This window comes from Solanum verrucosum, unplaced genomic scaffold (assembly GCF_900185275.1).
Source record: "Solanum verrucosum unplaced genomic scaffold, falcon-dt-bn FXZP01000060.1, whole genome shotgun sequence".
Taxonomy (NCBI): domain Eukaryota; kingdom Viridiplantae; phylum Streptophyta; class Magnoliopsida; order Solanales; family Solanaceae; genus Solanum; species Solanum verrucosum.
The window spans coordinates 9,634,427-9,657,065 of record NW_026020129.1 but is presented as its reverse complement, the minus strand read 5'-3'; the positions used below and the strand labels follow the sequence as shown (position 1 = coordinate 9,657,065).

Sequence of the window (22,639 nt, the reverse complement as noted above, 5' to 3'; positions counted from 1 at the left end):
CAAGACCCACTCTAAATTAAAGTTTTCTCTGTAGCAGTTACTTTGATTTGATCTAGTTATAAATGAACAATACAGAATAATATTTGGGTTCATGATAATTTGTCGGCCATAGTGATGATATCTTGAGAAGAAGAGAGTAGATTAGCTATTGTTGGAATGAAATTGTACTATGAAATTCCTGAATCATAAAGGAGGAGACGTAATTGAGTGATAAATATGGGAGGGGAGAATTAAGAGATAGTGGTTGATTTGGAGTGAAAGAGTTAATTAAGCAGATAATTAATCAATCCTAGTTTTAAGGTATGTGGGTATCTAATAATCTAATTGTATTTCAAATAATATATTAATATATGGTATAAAATATTAAAAGTGGTAATATATGTAATTGTTTGAAAGTAAAGATAATATTAGTATATATAGTAGTGATGTATGTCTAATAAGGTAGTTTATCCTAATTTTTTATCATTAATTATAAGATCTATAGGTACCTCTCCTCGATCCTCAAACTGTCACTATCTTTCACATGGTGAATTGAAGAATTGAATCACACATCAATATAGAGTTTGATTCATAATTTATAATTTATATATTTTATAATAATAACAAGTTAAAATTCAATAATATTATAATTGAATTTATATTTAAATATTTATAAATATTTACTTAATAGATTTTCTATTGACAAGTCCACTTTTTCAAAGCAGGGCTTCAACTCGAATCTAATCAACTCCTCAAACTATTAGGTGTGGATTTCAATTAACGCGATTCTTTTTTCAATCAATTTGGATTTCATTTTTTCATTTTTAAGTTAATAACTAGAGTATTAAAATAGATATGTGAATTTCAGTTCAATATATTTTATGTGAATAACTTATTTACATAATAGGAGTTTGAGAATACACACAAAAAAATTGAACTAAAAGTGTCTAATATAGAAACACGTATTCGATTGAAATGTGTCATAGCCCAAATATCTAAATGAAATTTACTAACAAATTTATGTCCGAGATATATTCCGCCTAAAGTTTTAATTTGTTCAAGCGCCTATTTGTTCCAATAATTAATACTTAAAACAAAGCTAACAAAGTGGTACACTTCTGCATAATGAAGTTACTTTTTAATACATAAAATTTAAATTTATAATCAGTACTCAGTAGTACTATATTATTTGCAAAAAGAAAAATAGTACTGTACTATCACAATTCCTCCATCTCATTTTATAAGTATTTATTTATGTTGGTATTACAACAACAAAGGCATTATGATTTAATTAAACAAAAATTCAAATGCTTTAAATTGAATTACTAATTTAGTAATTTCTAATTACTATTTTTCTGTTATTTCACTTAATTTATATGTGAAACAGGTCAACACGTAAGTTCATCTTCTTTAATAGGTCATAGAAAAAAAATACATAAAGCCACTTTTTTGAAATTTGTCAAACACCAATATGATTGATTAAGAATATTTGTATCTATTATTCTTGTTATAGATGAACACATAATTCTATTTGTTATAATCAAGGGCGGAACCAGCTTGGGTTAGGGGATTCAATCTGAACCTTATCCCCTTCGATAAAAAACTATATTATATATAATAGACGTTGAACCCTGTTCGGCTAGTTCATAAATATACTTCTTCATATTTTGAATTCCTTAATAAAAATCTTGACTCTGTGTCACTGATTATAATATATATTTATCTATGTAATGCAATGATGATTTTAAACTAATCAACAAAAGGTATACAAAAGCAATTTGACTTGTAAATGTTCCATTTACTTGTCAAATAACTTTATGACAACTGCTTTTTTTCAGAAGTATATATCATGTAAAATAAAGTTATGAAATCATACAGCAACAAATTAACACTTTTGATTCAAAAGCAACCACATATTGGCATACACACCATTTTTACTTTTATTAACTTGCGATATACATTAAGTTCCCACTATGCGTCGAGCGTCTAATATATGCATCTTATCTTGACTGGAAGTTGTTTTCACAGCTTGAATCCGTAACCTGGCCAAAGGTCGTCTCGCGACAACTTTTAGTGTTGTACCTAGCTACCCTTTCAACATATTTACATAAATTATGACTCAACAGTTATTCCTCCAATCTCAAGATTATCAAGTTTTTTAGGCCTCTTGTAATTCTTAAGCAAAAGAGAGCTGCATACAACACTTACTGAAGAAGCAGCCATTGCTGCCCCTGCTACCCATGGTGGCAACCGGAATCCGGTAAAGGGGAAAAGAGCTCCAGCAGCAATTGGAATGCCAAGAAGGTTATAACCAAATGCCCAAAAGTAGTTCAGGCGAATTCGACTAAAAGTTTTCCTGGAAAGATCAATAGCAGTTATGACATCTTCAAGATTGCTCTTCATTAGGACAATATCAGCTGCCTCAATAGCTATGTCTGTCCCTGCTCCTATCGCCATTCCAACGTCTGCTGCTACAAGTGCTGGCGAGTCGTTAATTCCATCTCCCACCATTGCAACAACTTTTCCCAAACTCTGTTGATCAATTAAGATGACTTAAGCACCAGCATGAAAAAATTAATAATACGCTCCAACTCGTCCCCACAGTGATGTGTCTAGATGATCATTTTGTTAGTTGGAGTTCTCAACTAACACAGTGGAGACGAGTTGAGGTGTCTAGATGTGCACTTTCAAAGTTGAAGTGCTTACCTATCAACTGAGGCCGAGTTTTGATGTATTATGTCATTTGTTAACTCAGGCAAACTTAGGCTAATTCTTTAAAAGCAAAATGTGTTTATCTTTCAGCAGATTCATGGCATCGAAATTTTACCTGCAGTTCCTTCACTTTTTCGGCTTTGTCTTCAGGTTTTGCTTCTGCAATAACATCACTAATACCAACTTCCATAGCAATGGCATTAGCTGTTCCCCAATTGTCACCTGTTACTAGCTTACTCTCGACTTTCATAGACTTAAGAAGAGAAATGACTTCACGAGCTCCAGGCTTCACTGGATCTGATATAGAAACAACTCCACTCAGTACACCATCAATTGATACAAGAATTCCAGTTTGAGCCAATTCTTCTGCTTCTGCTAGTATTTCATTGGCATCAACTGGAACGGAAACGCCTTGATCTAACATCAAGCTCTTGTTTCCAACTATTAACTTCTTGTTGTGGACAACAGCCTTCACACCATGTCCAGTTATAGACTCAAAGTCCTGGACTTCAGGCCACCGAGGGTTCTCCTCGTCCTCTCTGAACTTTTTTGCGTATTCAACAATTGCCTTGGCCAAGGGGTGCTCACTATTTAGCTGAATTCAAGACTAAGTTATCAGTTTCACGTATTGGCATGAATAAACACCAGCATTCACTATATTAGAAAAAACAAAATGTCATTCAATCTTGTGGTCTAAAACATCTCACGTGGAGTTAGAATTGAAGAGTTGCCAAAAAAGGAAAAGCCATTCTTTTTTAAATGGGCTAAAAAGGAAAGTAAGACAAACAAATTGAAGCAGAGTGAGCACCTCGTATGATCTAGCCTAAGAAGAGTCAGTAGGGGATACATATCAGAGAATTATCATGATAAATTTAGCTTAAATGACAAATGGAAGGCTCAATGAACAGCTTTATATGTTGTTTTATCAGGGCAACGGAAATATGACTAAGTTAACAAGGGTGATAGAACTAGTAGGGCAAACATCAGCAAAGAAAACACAACACAATGGGGGCTGGTAATGTACCTCAGCTGCCGCAACCAATTCGTAAAATTCTCTAAGTACCATAGATTTGAAAAGCTTTGTATTTACAACAACTGGTTTTCCCATTGTAAGGGTCCCCGTCTTATCAAACACAATGCAGTCCACCTACAGAAAACATATGATGATTTTAATTCTTATGATATGGCATTGCAGGAAGCACAGTTGAGAGGTTTCAGTGCTACCTTTTGTGCGCCTTCCAAAGCTTGCCCGCCTTTAATCAAGACGCCTCGAGAAGCACCAACTCCTGTGCCAACCATGACAGCAGTTGGAGTAGCAAGACCAAGAGCACATGGGCAAGCTATGACCATAACAGATATACCAAATTGAAGGGCAAGCTGAAAGCTATCCATAGAAGATGGAATCCAGGATTTAGGATAGCCGTCGTACTTCCCAGCTAAAAACCAGGCCAGCCAAGTAGATAAGGAGAGAAAAATAACCTGAAATTGGGATCACCAACTCTCAGAGAGTCATAAGATGATAACATAATCTTACAGGAAGCCGGTTAATACTCACTAGTGGCACGAAATATTTAGAAATACGATCAGCAAATTTTTGAACGGGAGCTTTAGCCATTTGTGCTGATTCAACCAGTCTAACAATCTGTGAAAGAGCACTCTCTGATCCAACCTTAGTAGCTCTAATATGAAGAACACCATTCTCATTCACAGTCCCTCCAATCACCATGTCGCCTTTTCTTTTGGCCACTGGCCGAGATTCTCCAGTAATCATACTCTCATTTACGTGGCTTTGTCCCCAGATGACAAAACCATCACAGGCTACTTTTGCTCCGGGAAGGATTTTGATCACATCGTTCTTCTGTATCAGTCGGCTATCAATTTCTTCCTCTTTCACCACATTTCCTTCGTCATCAAACTGTAATAATGAGGCTGTCTCAGGAGTCAAGTTCATGAGTTTAGCAATGGCCTCTGATGTCTTTCCTTTGGCCAAAACTTCAAGATACTTCCCGAGTAGAATGAAGGAAATGAGCATTGAGCTGGTCTCGAAAAAATCAGTAGACTTGAAGCTTGGAGAAGTAGCAGCTCTTAATACCGAATAGACCGAGTAAAAGTAGGCTGCATTTGTTCCCAAAGCAATCAAAACATCCATATTTGCAGAACCATGACACAGTGCTTTGTAAGAACCATAATAGAAACGTCGTCCAATGATGAATTGCACGGGAGTAGAAAGCACCCACCGCAAAATCTCTCCAATGCTAAGCATGTTCACAACTTTAATATCCAATCCATCCTTCAAACCAGGAATATACATGAAGATCATGGAAGTCAAGAAAACAGGAATTGTAAAAACCAAGCTCCAGAGAAAGGATCGACGACAGTATTCGATTTCCTCCTGTCTATGGGATTGTTCCCCACCTCCTTCAGGAAATATTGTTGCCTTGAACCTTCCAGAATCAGTTGACTCAATTACTTGAATAAAATCTCTAGGTCCTATTGTATCTGATTTATAAGAAACAGACAACTTCTTCAGCTCAGGATCAATATCAACGTCTTCAACACCTGGGAGTGCTCTAAGAGAACTTTCAATAATGCTCATGGAATTGTCAGTGTGTACTCCATCAACTTTCAGCAATATTTTGCTCCTATCTTCTCTTGTGCTAATTAATATAGCTTCAAATCCAGTATCTTCTATGGCTTCTAAAAGCTGATTGTGAGTTAATATCTGCGGATCATATTGGATTTCAGCCTCCTCGGTTGCTAATGCAACTTGTGCTTTCTGTATACCGGGGATCAATTGCAAAGCAGATTCAACAGTTGCGGAGCAAGAAGTGCAGGTCATTCCTTTTATACGTATCCGGCAGACTTGGGAAGTTTTCTCATTTGTCTCCTCGGTAATCAAGGTAGCCTGGAACCCAACATCTTCTATTGTCTCACGGATTATTTCCTCCTGCACATTTGAGCAAGAAAACTTAGAAACTACAACAAACCACTCCTCTAAAGATCCAACGACTTAAAGAATCGTAGCTATAGTATTTCTTTGTGAAGTGGAAGTACATTGTTCATGGCTTTCTCAGTATTAATGTGGCGCGTGATGATATGAACAAACTGCAATGCTACAGAAGTCCGGAAAACAAAATTGATTTCTACTTCTAGATTTACTGCTGCATAATGCAGGGTACTTGGTACTAATATGTAAATGCAGCTTTAACATAGTACTAATCATAATCTTTTTAGACCAACATCATTAATTTTGAATGTTTATTGAAACAGATGAATCTAATTCCAAATAAAGCTCATTGCTCAAAGCATATTCAACCATGCTAAATTCAAATTAGACAGCCATAAAGCACAAAGTCACAAGTGATAGAAGGACAAGTAAAGTTTCTGGAGTTCAAAGAGTTGGAGAACCATGTACAACGACAATCTTGACAATTCGATGAGTCATTCGATGTATATTTTCTTGCACAAACTCAGGTTGAAAAAGACTAGACAACAGAATTTCACGTCATCCAACACAACCAACATTCAGCCAAAAGTAAAAACTTAAAGGAAGAGCAAAGGGGAAAACCTTGACTTTAACAAGTTTGCTTAGAACATACATAACATATTCAATTGAGTAACTCACTTCTATATAAACAACCACGATGCTTAGAACATACATAATATATTCAATGTGGCTTACTTCTATAAAAATTATAAATAAAATATAAAGGGAAGCTTCAAACTCTACCTAATTAGTTCATATGATCAGCAAAATACAGAAAAAACTTGAAAAAAGAAACAAATTTGTACTCTCTTACAGAAATAAGTTTGTCTTTTGGAAACAGTCTCTCTACCTCCACGCAGTAGGGGTAAGGGTCTACGTACACTCTACCTCCTCAAACCCCACTTATGGGATTACACTGGGTATGTTGATGTTGTTGTTGAAATAAGCACAAAAGAATGGACTCACTAACATAGCTAAGGCAAAAGATAACTCAAGCTCTGTTATTCAAGAATCTTAAACCTTGATTCACAGCCTCGGGGGGACAGAGTTATCTGATACCTATGCTCGCGAGAGGTAGCAAGTACCCATAAAATTAGTCGAGGTCCATGCAAGCTAGCTCAAACACCACAATTATCAAAAACAAACAAAAATCTTAAACCTGGATAACCCCTTGTAGAATTTCTACATAATGAGCCTAAATCATTACCAGAATCCACTAAAATTTCCATAAAGATCAAATTTTTACGTTCATTCAGCAACTAAAAATCTCAAAATCAAGAATCAGATTACTCACATTGACAAAAGTGGGGTAAAAAATAACTTGAGCTTTGTTATTCAAAACATCAACTACAGCTTCTTTAATCCCAGAAAGTCTTTTAATTGCCTTTTCTACAGAACCAGCACATGCAGAACAACTCATACCATTAACTGAAAAAATTGCCTTTTTTTCTTCACCAGAAGATACAGAAAAACCCTTTGGGTATTTGGGCATTGATGGATAATGTGCCTTTGAGGAAAAACCTCCATAACTGCTCTCATTTCTTAGACATGAAAGTGAAAGAAGCTTAACAGTCACCATGGATAAAAGACGAAGCTTTTTCTTTTTTCTTTTTTTGGCTCTCTGTTTTCGATTCTTGAATTGCTTTTTTTAGGAAAAAAGAAAAGAGTTTGGTGTCATCAAGGAAAATGAAATTATGTAATATGAAACTTGAATGATAAAATAAAGGTATTTTAAGGGTGTGTTTGGTAGGAAAAGAAAATATAATTTTGGATAATAAGTGGTTTTCATATTTTGGCACATAAATAAATAAATAAAACAATTACCCAAAAAAAATTACTCTAATCTAGCAAAACACAATGGGATGAGGTGCGTGGGGATTTAGGGGTAGCAGGGGTAGAATAGTCAAAGGATAGGATGTGAGCGTTGTAATCCAGCAAAACACTATGAAATGTATGCGTGAGGATTTAGGGGTAGTTGGGGTAGAATAGTCGAGGGATGGGATGGGGGACATTGGATGTAGTGGTGAATTTGAGATTTTCACAAAGGATGTTCAAAAAATAAAAATAGTGCTAGGGATTTGCTCTTAAAACTTTAAATCACTGAGTCAATCTTTAGTCTTATGTTCAAGAAGTTCGAAAAGTCTACATATATACACTAAAATAATATATATATATATATATATATATTGTAATTTTTTTACCGAGGGAGTCAAATGAACACCCTCGCCCCCTGCTAGATCCACCCCTGATCGGATGGATGGAAAAGGAATAGTGAATATGAAATTTCATTTATGAAACTTGATTTCCCTATTAAGAAAGTTATTTCTCACATTTTTAAGAAATTTATTTATTCTAAAAAAAGCTATCCTTTAACAAATTTAACCAATCAGAAAATTTTGAAAAATAGAAAACTTTGTACCAAACACACCTTTAATACTTTTGCTTGTAAAGGATGCAACTTCAATATATTTAGTTGGTGTAATAAAGTTGAGGGCTATCGATTGGTGGATATCACAAGATTATTGTGTGATCAATATGCGTATTTAATGTCTAATATTTAATCAATTCGCAAATTGTTATTTTTTCAGATGCGTATATGATAAAATTTGTTATAGTGTAATAACTTGCACATAACACTGAGTGTCTCCACAAACTTCATGCGACGAGTTCAATCAAGAAATTATATAAACAAAATTAAATTAAGATCCTCCATTTGAAAGATTAATAATAACTGCTCAGCCAACTCGATCACTGATGCAATTATATACCCATTCTTTTTAATATTTGTTTAAGGACAAATTAAATTCTGAATTAAAAGTTAAAACTTTCTTATTTTTATTTTTCAAATTCAATTTAGCTTTGCCTTAAAGCGGCTAGGAATGGTGGGCCCATTTCCGTTGCTTTCGCGGGGAATTTGAATTTGAAGAATGAGCTTCCAAAGTTTCAAACATACATGTTGTGTGTAAGTCCCTTCATTTCAATGATCTATTTTGACTTGGTGCAAAATTTTAAAACGTAAAAAAAATAATTTGAATCGATTTTTTAATATTGTGATTTTAAACATGACACGTGGAAAGTTGAAATTAAAAATTTACTAAAAAAGAAAAGGATCATTTTTTTTAAAAATTGACTAAAAAAAAAGTAAATCAAACAAATTGAAACGAAGTAACGTTTTGAACTCCCATTCATTTAATTCAACCACGTCACCAAGTTAATGTATATTGAAATCATCTTTAAAAAGTCAACCTATTGTGGTTGTTGTTATGTGAAAATGAGGCAAAAATATAAATGAATTTAGAATTTTATAGCACCATAAGTCCACAACTGTAATATAAATGAATATATACATAATTTTACTTGGGATGAGATTTTTTTTTCGAAAACTGTTGGATTAATAGGAAAAATCAGATTTGAAGATTTTTTTTGCTTCTTCTAACAGTGTCATCCGATAGCTTATACGCACGTCGACTATATATTATACGCACTATGTAAATATTTATGAGTTTCACATAATTCTACACTTGGCTAAAAAAATAATTTTTATATTATGAAATCTACTTAATATATCTAAAAAAACCATATTTAGAAAGAAACAGTTTGTTTCACCTTATTTTTAGTCAAATAAAAGAGGAATTATGTAGTAATTGAAACTATTAGTGATTCGTTAAACAAGTAGCACCAGTGGTCTAGTGGTAGAATAGTATCCTGCCACGGTACAGACCCGGGTTCGATTCCCGGCTGGTACATTTGAGAGCGATGATGTCAGCTTGCACAATTAGTGAACGATTGGGTCGTCACACACATCTGATTCAAGATGAAACAATGTGCATCTGAGCTCTTTCTTTTATCCGTTTTCGTTTTTCACCCGAGTCCAATATTTATACTGGGGTTCGATTAAATTTAGAATCGCTCCATTTTTTTATCCCACCCCAGTCTACGTTGCTTCCTCTTATGTGGTCGTAAATTATGTTTCATTGTATGTAAAAAAAAAAAAAACTTGTTCTAATTTTATGTGGTTCATTTTTATTTTTTTTCTTTCCTTCAAAGTAATCTAATATAGCTTAACTATAGGGATGGCTATTAAGCATTAACTATACTAATTTTGTCAGTTTTACTAAATAGAATAATTAAAATGCACGTAAACAATTTGAATATCACGTTGTATTGAGGTAATAAGTAATTATGATCACAATGATAGTAATGTTTAAAAGTAGAGATTATAGTATAATCTAGCAAGTAATTATAGTACGTGTAAAAATCATTGTCATAGAAAAAGGAAAAAAGTGCATGACATTTTTTTCAACTATATCTTTTAACTATGATAGGGTGATTTGCCACTTGAAATCTATAGTAGTGCTATACGTACCCCCCACTCTAAAAAGTAAAAAGTATTGACCTTTTCATATTTTGCTGTGTGTTTTTCATATTATACACGTTTAAGTCTTGATTTTAGGTGGTTAACAGTTAACACATTGTATGCCATGTTAACATCTTGTATTACAATGTATACATTAACTTGGATTTAGATATTTAATAGATATAACTCTTAGTTTAGATGTTTAAATGAAAAAATTTAAAAAAAAATTGAGACATCGTCCACATATTCAATTAAAAAAAATTGTCCCCACTAGAGAGAAATATATTGGTGCTAGGGTTGCTTGAATACCTAAATCAACAATAATAAATTATATAAGCTAAAATCCATTTTACAAGCTAAAATTTTTTATTGGCATTTGATATCTATTTTATTGATTGTCGTATTATTTATTATTTTTATTATGGATTTTTTTCACAATTATTTTCTACGTGACTTCTTTATAACTATATATTACCTTTTCATATTCAATTTGTTATGTTTTTTTTAAGCGGAGGGTCTTTCGAAAACAATCTTTCTACCCTCATAAAATATGGATACGATTTGCATACACATCAGGTTTTTCAGACTCGGTTATGAAATTACACCGAGGATGTTTTTATTTTCAGTATTTGCACTAGCTTGCTTAGTTTTTTTATTTGATTATTTAATAATTTCTACTTGTTTGGATAAACAACTTCATTTTTTTTTTGTATTTCCATTTATAAATACAACCCACTCCCCCAAAATAAAATATTTTTTTAGGCGGCTCGCCATTATATTATTTTATGCTTTCCATCCTTAACATCTGCAGCTGTATTTTATTTTTTGTTGGAATAAATAAATTAAATATTTCAGTCATGATGACATAATCCAAAGACAATTTTTTCAAAGTCATATAACGGGGTCCAACACGTGCACTTAATTTTTTCAAATCGTTTTCATTTAATTTTATTTTACTACATAGTTTATTTTTTGACCTTTTTCTTAATTTTGGCATAATAATTACCAAACTTAGGTTTCTAGAAATGCAGTTATTTTAAGTCTAAGAATGAACGCTATTCGAATATTTATGGCATCAAAGCAATTTCATTTACAAACCAAGACAATTACGATAGAAGTCTTGGAGCAACGATATATTTATTTTTGTATAACGTGTAGTTAGGTTTCGAGTTCAAGATGAGGAAATAGACAGTAAAACTTGTATTAGGGTAGGCGATCTACAATCCCCCCTGGGCTATGGATACGGTCAGTGGCAGAGCTAAGATTTTCATCAAAGTGGTTCAAAATATGAAAAAGTTGAAGACGGTTTAATATTTATTATATATGTAATTTTTCATCAAAATGAATTCAGATGAACTCCTCGGTCCTACCTGACTCCGTATCTGGGGCAGCCCTTTCCGAACCCTGCTAGAGAAAATTGCTTTGTACACTACGTTGGTGTGTTAAAATAAAACTAATAATAGTGCATTTGGGAAATTATTACTAAAAGAAAAAATTGAATAAATATGGACCAGAAAAAAAGATGAAAAATCAACCACGTTATTGACCTTAAAATTCTTTTTTAGGACTATATATGTTTTTTAAAAAACATTATGCATTTACACTAAAATCCGTTTTCCTTGTGTTATATATATGTCAAAGTCCAATAAAACCAAAGATTGATATTCAAACTCATTAAAATTATATAGACTTTATTTTATTTATGGAAAAATTAAAGTAAATGTAAAGGTTTTGATAGTTACATTTAGCTACTAATATCTTCAAAATATGAGAAATAAATCAAATTTTATGATGAAAAACATAAATTCCCTTTTAAAATTATTTAGGATGCCATTGTCAAATTTGATGATTTGATTCCCACTAAACTAAAAGTCATAATTTGATTAATTATTTTATAAGTCTTTGCTGCGCAATAAAATTAAAATAATTTCACTAATTATTAATGTTTGATATGTCATCATTTTTTCTAATTATTTATACTTTAATTGTCATCATCATATATCAATATAAGTTGTCGGTAGCATAAGGAAGAGAGATATCAATTCATACACCAATAATAGTATCATATATATTTTTAGTTTTCAATTTGATTTTCGGTATTTGTTTTGAGTAATTAATTAATTTAAATTTGTGTATGTGTAAAATCTATTTTAGAGAAAATATTTTCTCTTAAAATTTTCTCTATTCTCAATGCTCAAATTCAAAAACTTCAGACTCTATAACAGTAATTGTTTTCAATTATTATATTAAAGAGTTACTTTATCTTAATAATGATCAATTTCAAGAAACATTTAATAAATATAAATAACTTAGTAAACTGTATTTTATCGCTTAGTATTTGACAAGACTGAAAATTAAAAAATAAAGAAAGATTTTTAAAATATCTTAATATATAATCAATTGGAGTATGAAAAGGGACAAATAGAGTCTTTTGACTCGATGGAAAAATATGACAAAATAAAAACAAAAGATAGCCAGATAAAGATCATCCATCTAGAACTCTTGACTTTTTTTACTCTTTCCATATTTCTTTTCCATTTTTTATAGTACATAAATTAATGTGTCACTGCTTTCGATCCCAAATATTAATCTTTTGAATAAATTTATTTCAATTGATATTTTTTAAAAATTATTTATTACTATCATCGCAATCTATTCTTATCGTTCAAATTAACAAAGTATTAATTAAGTTAGATGTAAAGACACGATAAACTTTAAATAACACAAATATTCTTATAATTAAAGGTTTTAAATATTTTTCTAAAGAGGTAAGCAAAAATATCTTCGAATAGTGTGGAAATGATCTCTTATAATCATTTTAAAAAAAAATAAAATACTTTCCTCCTTATCAAATTAACACCCTAATAGATGTGGAAGTGATCACACACATATTAAACTTTTTTAAAATAATTTTCTTAGATCTCTTACGTATAAAAATAAAAATCTCTTATATATAAAAATAAATTTTTCTTAAATTTATAAAAGACTACGAAATCAAATTTCTTCGCATTAAAAAAATAGAAAAAATGTACCTAACATATATACTTGGATCCATAAAGATTCTATATACTACTTTATCATTTGTCCTTTTCCTTATTTTTTTTCTCTCATTCGATGTCCGATATCTATATTGGAGCTCGATTTTCGTGTCGGAAAATTCCAAGGGAGTAAAGTGCTCCTTAACAAAGGCGACTTCATACATAAAGAGACTCAAACTGAGACATCTAATTAAGAATACATAAATACTTATCACTCCACCACGACTCTAGTTGGTATCCTTTTTGTTCATTTGTTTAAGGTGCCTAACATACAAAAAGCAAGGCCAATAAAAAAACTACTTGTTTTTTTAATTGAGAAGCAAGTTAGTACTAATATACATTTATGACTTCTACATACACACATCACACCACAATTTTTTTCCCCTCATTCTCTCCCTCTCTTACCCCCCACCCCATCCTAAAATCCTCTCAATTTCCAAACATGTTTGATCCAAGAAACCAAAAACCCAATGATCATATACACATTCTTGATCCAGTTACAACCTCAGATTACACATATAATAACAACAATTATGCCACCCAAAAAAATAGGCCAAAAAATGATGTTGGAGGCCTAGAAATGTCACAAAAACATGTTGATTATAGTGATGATTCTGGTATTTCTTCACCACCCTTATGGAAAAATAGTTCATCAAGAAGCCCTGATCACCCCTTTCATAATTCGACGAATCATCGATCAATTTCACCTAGCTCTAGAGCTCTAGCTATAGCTAAAGGCCAATGGGAACTAATGGAAATGATCAAGAACATGCCTGAATCTAGTTATGAGTTGTCACTTAAGGATCTTGTTGAAAAAAATTCAATCTTGGAAACTAATCAAGAAGAATGTTTGATCAATAAAGAAGAAGAAAATTTTAGTACTAGTCAAGAACAAGTTGTGGTGCAAAGGGTGAAAAGTGTAAAAAGACAAGAAAGTGGTAAAAACAAGAAGGGGAAAATGATTAGAAATGAAAGTTTTGAAGAAAAGGGGTTTTTCTTAAAGATGTTTTTTCCAATTCCACCAAAAACAAGTAGTACTAGAGTTTCACCTAAGCCAGTTGAAGGTTTAAAAAGTTTGGAGAAAGATTGGTGGAAGAAGAGATTTTCTTGTTCAAGTGAGAGTGATAGTAGCAAAACAGGAAGTAGTAGTAGTGAAAGCAGTGGCAGTAATGATAGCAGAACAAGTACTAACAGGTATCTTCTAATTCTTCATCTTGTTATTTTGAAATTTCTAAGGAGGTGTCGAAACAACGGTAAAGTTGTTTCTGTGTGACCTAAGTGGACTAGACTGTTTTTTTATTTGTTCTTGTTGTTGCTTTGAAAATTCTCAGGAGGCCTTGAAAATAACGGTAAAGTTGTTTTTGCATGACCTATAGGTTATGAGTTCGAGCCGTACACTCAACCACTTTGGTTATCTATGTTATATTGGGATGCTTCGTGCACCAGACTGGTTTTTTTTTTTTTTTGCTTTATTTTTGTTGTTAATTTGAAAATGAGTTTTAAGACATTGGGGGTTCTTGATATTTTGACTTGCTGATTATTAAGGTGAAATTCTTTAACAAAATGGTTTTGGAATCTTTTTATGAAATGATCAAAGCAAAGATTAATCCTTTTTATCTTCTCTTGGTTGCTTTATACTTTGTGTATTCAATTTTGCAGAATATTGAACAAGACTTTTGACTAGTTTAATTTTGGCAAAAACTGTTTGAATATTAGGACAAACAGAACAGAACAAAGAATAGATTATGTGTATGATCGTGTATAATCTATGTATAATATGTGTATGATCTATGTATACTAGCTATAAAAAGTAAACAGTAAATCTGTCTGGCTATTCGTGTAAAGATTCCTAAAGTTAAGCATATTCTGTTGTTTTTCCCAAGCTAAAAACTGCATTTTCTTGTTTTTTTTAATGCAGGAAAAAGAAAGGATTTTTAACCAATTTCTGGTCAAGATCATGCTTTAGTAAAAGCAAATTAGCAGAGTGAAGACAATCAAATATTGCCTCTCTTGTTTGGTTATGAATCCTGTAAATCATTTATACTTACAAGACTTACAGATGAAAAAAAATATATCCTGTAAAGATCTTTGATAAATAAAAGATCAATCAGAGGTGATTCTTGAGTTTTGCTGCAATAGTCATTTTAAGTTTCTTAGAGTTGTTTCCCTTGAAAAAGGGAGCGGTTACGTCCATATGTCTTCTCTTATTCCCGACATGTTATGGTACCCTGAAATTGGTAGAAGCAGGTCGTGTTTGTCACGAAGAACAGCAGTCCTATTTAGATCTGATCTATTTACTCGGCAATTCATCAGCAAACTCATGTTGTTTTTGTTTTTGCTTGTTTGGATATATATATTTGTTAGAAGAATATTGAAATTTGAAATTGTCAACGCTACAAAAGTTTAGTCCAAGATCAATTTTATTTTTGTCCTACTTTTCTTGATGAGACAATTGTCAAAGTCCTGATTTGATACCTACAAAAGTTTCACCATGAGTAACATAACCATAATTTTCATGATTATGACGAGATCGTTGGAATCCCTCCACTTTTAAACAGAAGTCTTAGTTGGCTCGAACCCAAAGTCGAACCAATAGACTATGAATATCAGATGGTTTAACCATAACAAGAAAGATTTCTACACAAATGAGCTTATTCGAGCTCCACAAGACCATTACTACTCGTAAGATGTAATTTTCATGGAAAATCATTATCTGCCTTGTTTGTTAGAAATACATGGAAAACAAGTTACACTGATTGACCAAAATTGTTGAAAGTTGTAATTTATGCGAAAACTGTTTGTCTTTGCAGCACCCTTCACTCTGTTTTGCAGAATTTTAACTAAAAAACCTATTAACTTTAACATCCTTTCTACACAATTTAAACCTCAAACAAAACTTTCCTTTATACTGCAGATAATCGATTACCGGTACTTCTTGGCCTTGGCCAACTTTTTCTTCTTCTTCTTCACAGCTTTTGGTATTTTATGTTTCCGCGATTCTCTTTTCTCTTCTTTAACTTTCTTCTTGTTCTCTTTTCTAGCTGCTTTCTTATCAGCAGCTGTTGGTTTCTCACCATCAGATAATGAGCCTTCACTACAATCACTTTCATCGTCATCATCATCATCTGACTCGGTCTCTGTCTCTGATTCACCATCATATGGTTTGTTGGTTTCAGCTGCAGCAGTGGTCTCTTGTCCCCGTTCGTCAATTTGTTGGTGCTGCTGATCTTCTGCTGAAGGGTTTGTCCCAGAGAGAGCCTGCTTCAGACCTGTAATAGTTTTGTAGTACATGTCTCCTGTGTCCTCACCACTAATAATGCGTTGAACATCTGCTTCAGCGTCTTTCACATGATCAAGTGTCTTGGGAATAAATGACTGTAATGCAATATATAGCAGTGATGAGAAATGGCAATCTTCAGTGACGAAAAGATCTTAGGAATCCACTGAGGTGTTTAAACAATTTATCAAAACAAGCCGAACCCACAGATGAAAGGATACTGCATCCCTAATATGACAGCAGTTCCCTAGATATGACCAATGTTTCCGCATATTAACACAACACTACGTTTTTCAACATTCCAATCTATATATCCCTTCCTATTTTTGGGACGTCGATAAATATTGCAAGTACAATCTGACCACGAGTCAAATGTTTGCCTTAACCTTTTATGTATAATGGAAACAAAAAAGTAGTTCAAATAGCTAGCAGAAATAATACCTGAATAAATACAGAGTCGGCAATTTCTTCTTCTGCAGTCATGTCACCTCTAGCCAAAATTCTCTCTTGAACCTAGCATGTTGTGGGGAAACAGCAATTTTAAAGATTCCAAGTAGTTTGAATATAAAAGAATTTGAATCAACATTTAGCACGCATTCAATCATCCAATACATGTATGAGCCATACCTTCTCCAAATAGCTATCCACTGAATCATCATCAATAGTTGGATCAACTATAAAATCAAACAACTCCCGGATTGTCATAACAGCCACACCATGTTTTTTAAAGAAGTCCTGCATGCCGCCACCACCAGCACAAATCAATACTCATATAGCTGGTGCCTAGCTATAAGTTAGTTTTAATCCGAAATTGTCATATAAGCTTTACAATGAGAACTCACAGAAACATGTACACAATCCTCTCGGAGGAAATCAAGCGCATGAGGATGGTCAAGATCAACTGATTGTGAAACATCAATAACATACAGGTGACCCTGTATAGTGTGAAACAATTACAAGTTAGTGCCTACAACTATTAGTATAGCTATAAATATAGAGATAAAGGCCTACCTCGAAATATAGGATGTTATACTCGCTCAAGTCACCATGCACTAGCTTGCATTTCTGATATAGAGTTCTCATTGCCATAATGATCTGGCAAATATAAAGTAGTTAATGTATCAAATTAGGGTAGAATCACATCGCACAATGCCCATTCTAGAAAAAATTGTCGCGTGTTAAAATATGCATCTAACATCATTAAGAAGTTGTATTTGCAATTGACAGCAAGTTCCTTAATCAGAATTTCTAGTGCAGTATAATTCAGAATTCAAAGCTTGGTTTGATCATGCCAATATGAACCTCATATCTGATGGAAGAAGTCCAAGTGATACAAGTACTTTTGGTTCAGCTTATCGTTTCTTTTCCCACCAAGAATATTAAATAAAAGCATAAATTTAATATAAAAGGGCCACCACATTGAAAGGAACTCCATTGTCTACACAAACCACTAATAACTCAGGACACTAAGAGTTCTCTACAAAGTGGTCAACATAATACGTCAAAGATAGATCACTTTCATGATACTGATAAAGTAATCTTAGCAAGATTACAAGATGCCTGGTTCAATAATCTTAACATCAAGAGATAGAAACAAACCTCCACATAACATTCACGTAACTTGTCACTAGATAAAGCAGCATCCTTTAGTCGAGGTGCTGCCCAGCCTCCTTTCCCTATCACACAAAAGTTTTACCATCCTGTTAAACCAGAGTGTAATGAATGGAAATTCACGGAAGCACGCATCAAGCAAAAAAAGTTGTTCGCATCCCGTGCTCATTACCTATGAATTCCATAACAAGAACATGAAGCCTCAAGAGAATTGGAGCTGGGCACCTGATTCCAGCTGCCCTTAGCCTGCAGTTCCAGAAAACTTAAGAATATGAGTAACAAAATGACATAAGTTGCTCATCTCAAATGAAATTTGATACACAACCCAGTTTACACACATGAGTTAACTGGAAGGTAATCATTGCTAGATACGAAAGTTTATTACATGTCATTTATTTTTTGGTAAGGTAAGGTTCCTTACTAAGGTGCCAAGATGGCACTAAAAGGATACAAAAAAACTGCAAGGGGTGGACATGCAGTAAGTTACATCCTTCTTTTAAGTAAATCTAGAAATCCATGTATCAGCTAAGACTATCCACCAAATAACATTTACTCCAGAAATATGGAGGCATTTATCCTTGATTCTGTAGATATATAATTCTTCTGACTTTCAAAACATGTCATGTTCCTCTCTAGTCAAATGATCCAGAATACACATATAGGATGGTTCTCCAGGTCTGCTTTAAGGCTCTAGGAGTTCTCTGATGTTGTCAGCATTCCATCAAATCTCTTACCTTCAGTGGCATTATTCAACAGATGTTTAGGAACAAGTCCCAGCATTGTCTAGTTATATGCCATTATTTCTTAAAAAACCATTAAAGGATGAGAAAGATCTCCACCAGCATGAAACTTCAAAGGTTAACACATGTCCAGAAACAAGGACAAGCATAGAATAGAATTCAAGGAGAAATTGCACTCCTCTTTTCATTTTTAGGTAAAAGTATGGATTGCACTCAGAAACTATGTAATGAAACTTCTTTAGCAGGCAATGTAGCTGTTGAACATTTTCTGGGACCAAGTGGCAGACATTGCACTATAGAACCTCTACTTTATGTGCTTCCATAATTAAGTTACAGATCTCATTGGCAAGAAGCCAAGAAAATAAAGGCCAATAATTGACAGAGGAGGAGAAGATAAAAGGGCAGGAGGAGAAGAGAGAAGCCTGTAAGGGCCAAAGGCAACGAGATCCAAGAAATGAAAATGAGATTTCACATACCTCATTAGATTCCTCATTTCCTTCTCAGCCCATGTTTTAACCATTTTCCGTGGATTGTGCTTGCAGTATCCATGTCTGAAGCGATAGTCACCCTGTACGTAGCGATCTCTATCCCTGAAGTTGCAAAGCACAAGTGTGGTGGTTAGCCAAGAGGATTAAACAAATGACGAAGTTCAGTTAAGTTGTCACAAGATGCAAAACTACAACAGAAGGAAGCAAGCAAAACATGAAGTCAGAAATATTGTAGCACACGTAACTAATAATATGTGATATAATTGACCCTGAACTTACAGCAAACAACAACAACAACACACCCGGTTGGGTTCCACAAACTGGGTCCGGGGAGGGTAGATTAAACGCAGACCTTGCCTCTACCTCAGAGGTAATGAAATAGGCGCTGAACTTAAGTGACGAAATTTAAGCCTTTCAGGTATTAGTACAATATGGATCTTAAAATGTTTAAGATATTTATCTCTCACTCTACATACATTTTCACCTCAAAAATTCTTGTGATTAACACAAAGTGGCAAATTCTTAATTTAATCTTTTCCATCATATTGCAAGTTCTGGTGTGTGTGTGCACACAAACAAAAAGATGTTTTAACAGAAGATGCCATAGGCACCATACATAATACTGTTACTAGAATGTTAAAAAATTAAATAGAAAAGAAAAGGGCCACGTGGCATACTTGAAAACAAGAACTGAAGTTTTGTATACTTTGATCGCCAGTTCCTGACCATCGGCTTTTGTTGCATGATAAACATTGGCCTGTTAGACAGTAGGAATAGAGGTTTTAACTGCAACATTTTTAGTGAAAGAGAGAAAACAAACAGGTGCAAAGTTATAGTTTACCTCTTTCCCAGTTGAAATACAGCCATTAATATCATGAAAGACACCGCGATTGAGCATTTTAAACAAAACCATTCGTGTTCTTGGATCAATTGCCTGGAAGAAAAAAGATAGATCTTTCAAAGAATTAATACTGTGAAATCCATATATAAGCATTTAAAACTGATTGCATCGATATGCCATATGGCCAACGAAAAAACTATGTACTTGAGAGAACATGTGCACAAAAATCAAGTCATGCTCAAGTTATTGGTTTTGGATATAAATCTTCAATTGATTTGTGCTTTTGAAAAATGACCTCAGACTTCATGTGGGTGTAAGTCTGGCTCAGAAACTAGAGATTTTCAAGTTAACTTTGCAGTCAAGCATTTTATAAACTGGAATAGTAGGAATCACATGAAGAATGAAGAAATAGATGGACTAACCTTTATCAAGAATTAAGAGGAACTAAAAAGGGAACATAGGTGGACCAGAAGCCTCTTTAGAAATCTTATGTGAAGCAAAAATCTAGTTTTTGATTCAAATTCCCACAGACAGAGAATGTATTACCCGGAGGATGAGAAATTTCAGGTAGTTCATAGAAGGAAGTTATACAGAAGGAACTAACTGAATTCAAAGACATCTTTCAGAAGCTACATTCAGCAACTCTACAGTCGCATGAAAATATTTAGACAGGAAACTTGCTGGATTACAAAGAATAAACAATGCTGGAAGCAAAATATACTAAATCAATACAGATTAAGTACTCTAGTCAAGAATGCTTGGTCGCTCTTAACAAGTAAAAATTATAAGCTCACCAAATATTGATAACCCTAACAAAGAATGCTAGCTCATACATAAGTTCCATTCAGTAGGCTGAGAAAACAACAAATAGCCCACTAGTGCACTTCATAATAAGTTGTAATCAGCACTCTCAAAATTACATCGATCAGCAGCAAAATAGTTAATTCCAGTCAATTTTTCTTTCATAGGAGTCAACAAAAATGAATTTTGACATTCACATATTGCCAAAGAGTGGTCAGTCATCGGTCTTACCTGTTCAACAGTGGCGCGGTCTGCTTTCTCAGTCGTTTTAGTTTTACCAATAGCCATATCCCGGACACTTCCACGAATTGCAGTAGTCACAGAATTTGACATGCCAACTTTGATCCTTCCTTCCCATTCCTGCAAAATGTTGATTTACACAAGACTGCTCATAAATGGGAAGGTTTTACTTTCTCAACTGCCCCAACTAGGCAATAAACATCTAATATGATCTAATCTAACTCAGTCTCACTTTACAAGACATGTTTTCCTTAAGGAGATCTTATTCATTTAAGCTTCCACTTTTACATATAAACTATCTTATTCGTTTCCCATCAACTAACACATCCTAACAGTAGTAAAAAAAATGAATTTAGAGGTAGAAAAGTAGAATTCCATATTTCCTATCGACATTAGCTTTTGATTTGAGAATATTTGTTTATAAAACACAATTTCGGTAGATTATGTTTGCTTTGCTTATGGGTTTGAAGTATTCTTTGTATCTTAAACCTCCCTATTCATTAAAACTTATGGGGCAAAGGGGTTCAAGAATTTGCCTCAATTGGAAAAACGAGCGGAGTTAAGCTTAGAACAACATTAACGATGTAAAGAAAACAAAAACATATATGAAGCTCTGATATGATTAAGCTTAACTCACTAAACAATAGCACTACACTTGAATCCAAAGAAAGCAGAAAAAAAAAAGTTTCATACTTCTCTTTCTTGTTTAACTAAGCTTCAAAATTACCTCTAAAGGTGAAACTTAGCTATGATTAAGCTTAACTTACTAACATGTAACATTCAAATTCAAAAAATAAACAAAGAGTTCCATTCTGTCCTTGTTTAACTAAGATTCGAAACTACCTTTCATCCCTAACTATATCAAATTCAGCAAAATAAAAAATAAAAAGATCCAAACTTTTCAAAAATTACCTCTAATGGTGAAGCTCTGATATGATTAGCAAATTTCTGGGTACGATTAGAAAGGGGTTGTAAAGCAGAAGAATTGGGTCTAGTATGAAGTCCTCCGTGAGCATTTGGGCGCCTTGTTTGGAGACTAAAAGCACCAACATTCGATTCAGAATTATCTTTTGTGTCCAAATAATCCAAAGCTTCACCAATTTCAGAGTCGGAAGACCATGATAACTCTCCCTCTTCATCTTCCTCTTCCAATTCCTCCAATTCTTCATCTTTCTTATCTTCAGCTTTCTGGGGTATCTCTATTTTGACAGCAAGTTCCGCCATTTTTGTTTTCCTGAAGATTTTCGACTGGATGTCACGCCGCCGGCAATACAAGTAAAGTTTTAGTGAAGAGTTTTGACAGCCGCCGCCGGTAATACCAGTAGAGTTTTCTTCAAGGTTTTTTTAATGGGTCGGTTTGTTGAATGTAATCAATTTGGGCCGGGTATGATATAAGGGCTGGTTTGATTTCACGACCGATAACGAATAGGAAAAATTACAGAAATCTCACATTTTAGTTTACTTATCACTATTATCCCCTATAAGTTTTATAAATCTCCAAAATCCCTCATTTTTGCGCATCAGATTAGTATATCTCGTGTATCAGATTAATGTATCTCGCGCATCAGA

At 33.5% G+C, this 22,639-nt stretch overlaps 3 protein-coding genes and 2 non-coding genes across 5 annotated transcripts; 3 read left to right on the top strand and 2 right to left on the bottom strand.

Moving 5' to 3' along the window:
* Window positions 1-2,080: 2,080 nt before the first annotated feature.
* Window positions 2,081-7,255, bottom strand: LOC125826814 (probable copper-transporting ATPase HMA5). The gene is made up of 6 exons (XM_049506156.1): window positions 6,972-7,255; window positions 4,247-5,638; window positions 3,916-4,170; window positions 3,716-3,838; window positions 2,807-3,286; window positions 2,081-2,511 (listed from the first exon to the last, which is right to left on the bottom strand). The coding sequence occupies exons 1-6, from the start codon at window positions 7,167-7,169 to the stop codon at window positions 2,092-2,094; spliced, it is 2,868 nt and encodes a 955-aa protein (XP_049362113.1). The 5' UTR covers window positions 7,170-7,255; the 3' UTR covers window positions 2,081-2,091.
* A 2,097-nt stretch (window positions 7,256-9,352) lies between these two features.
* On the top strand, window positions 9,353-9,423 carry TRNAG-GCC (transfer RNA glycine (anticodon GCC)). Its single transcript has one exon. It is a non-coding gene; the product is annotated as a tRNA-Gly (tRNA).
* A 5-nt stretch (window positions 9,424-9,428) lies between these two features.
* LOC125827237 (small nucleolar RNA snoR114) lies at window positions 9,429-9,515 on the top strand. Its single transcript, XR_007442987.1, has one exon. It is a non-coding gene; the product is annotated as a small nucleolar RNA snoR114 (small nucleolar RNA).
* A 3,980-nt stretch (window positions 9,516-13,495) lies between these two features.
* Window positions 13,496-15,444, top strand: LOC125826806 (uncharacterized). Its single transcript, XM_049506147.1, has 2 exons — window positions 13,496-14,266; window positions 14,991-15,444. The coding sequence occupies exons 1-2, from the start codon at window positions 13,515-13,517 to the stop codon at window positions 15,058-15,060; spliced, it is 822 nt and encodes a 273-aa protein (XP_049362104.1). The 5' UTR covers window positions 13,496-13,514; the 3' UTR covers window positions 15,061-15,444.
* A 338-nt stretch (window positions 15,445-15,782) lies between these two features.
* Window positions 15,783-22,384, bottom strand: LOC125826800 (uncharacterized). Its single transcript, XM_049506141.1, has 12 exons — window positions 21,983-22,384; window positions 21,062-21,190; window positions 20,030-20,122; window positions 19,866-19,945; window positions 19,177-19,290; window positions 18,133-18,206; window positions 17,949-18,025; window positions 17,361-17,444; window positions 17,192-17,284; window positions 16,977-17,084; window positions 16,791-16,862; window positions 15,783-16,447 (listed from the first exon to the last, which is right to left on the bottom strand). Exons 1-12 carry the CDS (start codon window positions 22,292-22,294, stop codon window positions 15,995-15,997), a joined length of 1,689 nt encoding a protein of 562 aa, XP_049362098.1. The 5' UTR covers window positions 22,295-22,384; the 3' UTR covers window positions 15,783-15,994.
* Between the last annotated feature and the right edge of the window lie 255 nt (window positions 22,385-22,639).

Coding starts and splice junctions, on each gene's coding strand:
- LOC125826814 (XM_049506156.1), bottom strand. CDS start 7,169: ATGCCCAAATACCCAAAGGGTTTTTCTGTATCTTCTGGTGAAGAAAAA. Junction 4,171..4,246: donor CTAAATATTTCGTGCCACTA/GTGAGTATTAAC, acceptor TCCCAATTTCAG/GTTATTTTTCTCTCCTTATC. Junction 3,839..3,915: donor CTTTGGAAGGCGCACAAAAG/GTAGCACTGAAA, acceptor TGTTTTCTGTAG/GTGGACTGCATTGTGTTTGA.
- LOC125826806 (XM_049506147.1), top strand. CDS start 13,515: ATGTTTGATCCAAGAAACCAAAAACCCAATGATCATATACACATTCTT. Junction 14,267..14,990: donor AGCAGAACAAGTACTAACAG/GTATCTTCTAAT, acceptor TTTTTAATGCAG/GAAAAAGAAAGGATTTTTAA.
- LOC125826800 (XM_049506141.1), bottom strand. CDS start 22,294: ATGGCGGAACTTGCTGTCAAAATAGAGATACCCCAGAAAGCTGAAGAT. Junction 18,026..18,132: donor TCTTGTTATGGAATTCATAG/GTAATGAGCACG, acceptor TTTGTGTGATAG/GGAAAGGAGGCTGGGCAGCA. Junction 17,085..17,191: donor AGGATTGTGTACATGTTTCT/GTGAGTTCTCAT, acceptor GGCGGCATGCAG/GACTTCTTTAAAAAACATGG.